At 38.1% G+C, this 4,756-nt stretch overlaps 1 protein-coding gene across 4 annotated transcripts in view; it reads left to right on the plus strand.

Annotated features, from left to right (window-relative positions):
* The window catches only part of Usp9x (ubiquitin specific peptidase 9 X-linked), a 119,474-nt gene extending 115,458 nt beyond the window's left edge, over positions 1-4,016 (plus strand). For all 4 annotated transcript variants that reach the window (XM_029473258.1, XM_029473260.1, XM_029473259.1 and 1 more), the window contains 3 exons: positions 145-286; positions 2,072-2,825; positions 3,760-4,016. In XM_029473258.1, the coding sequence (XP_029329118.1) occupies positions 145-286; positions 2,072-2,825; positions 3,760-4,001 (1,138 nt within the window). In that variant the 3' untranslated portion in view covers positions 4,002-4,016. The remainder of the gene's footprint in view (positions 1-144; positions 287-2,071; positions 2,826-3,759) is intronic.
* Positions 4,017-4,756: the final 740 nt, after the last annotated feature.

Here is a 4,756-nt window from a genome sequence, read left to right on the forward strand (position 1 = left end):
ACCTGCCTCTGCCTCCCGAGTGCTGGGATTAAAGGCATGCGCCACCATGCCCAGCAGAGGTTTCATTAACTATGTAAATAATGAGGTGTTTAGAGAACTGAAGAGTGAATCCTTTTCTGATAACTTCTTAAATAATATCTTTAGGTACGAATGTGAAGAATCTTTTACGACTCTGAATGTAGACATTAGAAACCACCAAAATCTTCTGGATTCTTTGGAACAGTATGTCAAAGGAGACTTATTAGAAGGAGCAAATGCTTATCATTGTGAAAAATGCAATAAAAAGGTATGAATTATCTATTTAGATAACAATATTACCTCTAACTGAAAAGCTCTGGGTAGTCGATAGTTAAAGAAAAACAGTTTTCTTTAACAGTGTGTGTGTGTGTGTGTGTGTGTGTGTGTGTGTGTATTTTAAAGGAAGAAAGTTAAAAGGTAATACTAGAATAAACAAAATTGTAAAACTGTAATTGCTTAATACCTTTGTTTATATGAGTTAACATGGGTACATTTGTTTCTGCCTAGAAACAAACTCCAGAGCTGATGGAGGAAAACATTTTTCCTCTTATATCCAGAATTGTTTTGCTGAAATTTTTTTAAATACAGTAAAATTTGTTTTGTTTTGTTTTTTTACCACCTGATTAGATTTTGTCCATTGGAACTTATCTCTTCAAGGGAGAGGGACATTCATACTTACGAATAGTAAATTATGTTTATCTTTTCTGGCTTCCAAACCATTTTACCTCTAAGTCACCTTTATTGTTTGGCCCCACACCACTTAGAGAAGGATGAAAGTCTGTACGTTGGGATTATGGGGCATGAAACAACACTGTCTACCACCATAGATTTTGAGACATGAGACAAGTTCCTAAACTTAGCAGGACACTGTATCTTTAAGGTTCAGTAGTGCCATCTTAGGAGGATTGTAAGGATTAAATATGTTATCACCTGTATAATATTAACTACCTTCTAATTGCCCAATAAAAAGTAAACTATTCAGTTTGTTTACAGCAAACAACCTTAGTTGGAATAACTATAAATAACAAACAGTGGCTAAAGGCAAAGGTAGTATAGAAACTAGGCAGTAAATAATGTATAAAGGACTAATTTTTGCAGTCTGTATTAACCGGTATAGGCCATTTCCAGTTAATATTTACATCAACTTCACAGAAATATCTTAAGATTACAATTCAAGTAAATCTTACAAAAACTTGATGTGTAGTGCTTTTTAAGAGAAGAGTTTGCTTAAGGGGCTGGTGAGATGGCCCAGCAGGTAAGAGCACTGACTGCTCTTCCAAAGGTCCTGAGTTCAAATCCCAGCAACCACATGGTGGCTCACAACCAACTGCAATGAGATCCGATGCTCTCTTCTGTTGTGTCTGAAGACAGAGACAGTGTACTTACATATAACAATAAATAAATCTTTTTTAAAAATGAGTTTGCTTAAGAGGCTAGAGAGAGAGCTCAGCCATGAAAGTGCTTACTGCTTTTGTAAAGGACTTGGATTTAGTTTTCAACACCAACATGGCAGGCAGTTCACAGTCATCTATGGTTCCAGTTTCAGGGACTCTAATGCTCTTGTTCGGCCTCAGCCACCAGCACACATGTGGTACACTTACACATAAAGTCATTTACTTGAAGAGCTACATATAGTGATTTACAACTACACAAGAAAAGCCCAAGTTCCACGTTCAGGCCTGCCTAAGCTTCATAGTGCACTAATCTGAAGCCAACTGGAACTATAATATGAGGCCCCCTATCCCAAGGGAAAAAGATTTAAGAGAAAAAAGTTTACTTGGTCTCATGATCTTGATGGTTCAAGCCTGTAACTTCGAATAGGAGACTGAGGCAAGAAGATCATACATTCAAGACCTGTCTGGGCGGGCTACAGAGCAAGTTCAAAGCCAGCCTGAGCAGAAGAGAATTAGAGATGTGGCTAAAGGATGACTGCTTGCTTAACATGTGCGACACCCTTGGTTAACCTTCAGATTTGGGAATGGTGGTGTTTGCTTGGATTTTGGTTTACTTTTTGCAATGGATTGTATCTATTAATTTTCTCTATTGATTTTAGGTTGATACTGTAAAGCGCTTGCTAATTAAAAAATTGCCTCCTGTTCTTGCTATCCAACTAAAACGATTCGATTATGACTGGGAAAGAGAGTGTGCAATCAAGTTCAATGATTACTTTGAATTTCCTCGAGAGTTAGACATGGAACCTTACACAGTTGCAGGTGTTGCTAAACTGGAGGGAGATAATGTCAACCCAGAAAGTCAGCTGATACAACAGAATGAGCAGTGTGAAAGCGAGAAAGCAGGAAGCACAAAATACAGACTTGTGGGTGTGCTTGTGCACAGTGGTCAAGCCAGTGGAGGACATTACTATTCTTACATCATTCAGAGGAATGGAGGGGATGGTGAAAAAAATCGTTGGTATAAATTTGATGATGGAGATGTAACAGAATGTAAAATGGATGACGATGAAGAAATGAAAAACCAGTGTTTTGGAGGAGAGTACATGGGAGAAGTATTTGATCACATGATGAAGCGCATGTCGTACAGGCGCCAGAAAAGATGGTGGAATGCATATATACTTTTTTATGAACGAATGGACACAATAGGTCATGATGACGAGGTGATAAGATACATATCAGAGATTGCTATCACCACAAGGCCCCATCAGATTGTCATGCCATCTGCCATTGAAAGAAGTGTTCGGAAGCAGAATGTTCAGTTCATGCACAACCGAATGCAGTACAGTTTGGAATATTTTCAGTTTATGAAAAAGCTACTAACATGTAATGGTGTTTACTTAAACCCTCCTCCAGGTAAGTGTCAAGAGTTAGCTTCTTATAGCAAAGAGTAATTCTTTTTTTTTTTTTTTTTTGCAAAGAGTAATTCTTATCTTTAAGATTTATTAGTAGGCATAGCTGTGTGTGCGTGTGTGTGTGCTGTTTTTGTTTTTTTTTGTTTTTTAAGATAAGGTTTCTCCGTGTAGCTCTGGATATCCTGGAAATCATGCCTCAAACTCAAGAGATCACTTACCTTTGCCTCCCAAATGCTGGAATCAAAGGTGTGCACCACCACCGCCCTGCTCTTTATTCATATCTATAAATGTTTTGCCTACATGCATGTCTGTGCTATATGCATGCAATTCTTGAGGAGTCCAGAAAAAGGCATTAGATCCCCTTGGACTAGAGTTGCTGTGTGGGTGCTGGGAACTTACCCTTGGACCTCAGTAAGACCAACAAGTGCTCTTGATTGCTGAGCTATCTCTCCAGTCTTCATTCCCCTTTTTGGCAGGTGAAGGTGTGTGTTTGGTTGTTTTTGTTTTTTTGTGTTTTAAGATGTTTCTTTGTCACCCTGGCTGTCCTAGAACACGGAGATATGCCTGTCTCTGCCTCCTGAGTGCTAGAATTAAAGCTGTGTGCCACCATACCCTACCTAAATATATAAAATTAACATTTTCATTTTGAATGGATGTAAGTTGATGCTTTTGGCTAAAATTACATTTAAGATGATTTGTGTTTGAGTACTAAGTGTTTATTGTTATACTGTTTGGAGATAAGTTTTTGTTTGTTCAAGCAGATTTTTGTTTAATGCATTAGTATAAGGCATTGTATTTGGCTCTAATATCAGGAATAATAATTTCATAAGTAATCTAAGAAGAGTTTTAACAAAGTGAGAATGCAAAGTACAAACTTGTTTGAAAATGGGGCTTGAACAGACTTTTTTAAAATATGTGTATGTGGTTTTTTTTAGGGCAAGATCACCTGTCTCCTGAAGCAGAAGAAATCACTATGATTAGTATTCAGCTTGCTGCTAGGTTCCTTTTTACTACAGGATTTCACACAAAGAAAATAGTCCGAGGATCTGCCAGTGATTGGTATCTTGTTTTGGATTTTTATTCCTGTTTAAGATTTGATGGTGGTCTTTGTAGAGTGCTCTGTTTGTTTGTTTGTTTGTTTGTTTTTCAGAATCACAAGACTTTTATTCAAACTTAAGATGCAAAATTTAAAAACTATATAGTAGTAAGAAATCATACTAAAACACGTGGCATAAATTCAAAGGGTAAAAATAGTATAGAGGCCATTATAATACCTTTTTAGCAATTGTTATTTACTCAGGGCCAGTGATATGGTTCAGTGGTGAAAGCTCTTGCCACCAAACCTTGACAAAACTGAGCTTAAGCCCAGAACCAACATGGTAGGAGGAGAGAACCTGCCAGGCAGTGGTGGTGCATGCCTTTAATCTCAGTACTCGGGAGGTATAGGCAGGTTGATTTCTGAGTTTGAGGCCAGCCAGAGATATACAGAGAAACCGTATCTCGGGGGAAAAAAAAAAAGGAGAGAACCTATTCCTGCCAATAGAGTCCATTTCCCTCATGAACGTGCGCGCACGCACGTGCACACACAAGTAAAAAGCCTCTTTACATATCCAGAAGATATTATAGTAAGGAAAGAAGTTATTTTTGTCATTTTTTGGAGACAAGATTACTCTGTATATATCAGTATTTTGAAATCCACTCTGTAAACCAGGCTGGCCTACAACTAAGATTCCCAAATTCTGGGATTAAAGGTGTATGCCACCACTCTGGCTAGTAGTGGATTTTTAAATACAAGCTTTTGCCAATTTTATAATTCCATAAGACTAGGCCAATCGGGCTGGTGAGATGGCTCAGTGGGTAAGAGCACCCGACTGCTCTTCCGAAGGTCCAGAGTTCAAATCCCAGCAACCACATGGTGGCTCACAACCATCC

This window comes from Mus caroli, chromosome X (assembly GCF_900094665.2).
Source record: "Mus caroli chromosome X, CAROLI_EIJ_v1.1, whole genome shotgun sequence".
NCBI lineage: Eukaryota > Metazoa > Chordata > Mammalia > Rodentia > Muridae > Mus > Mus caroli.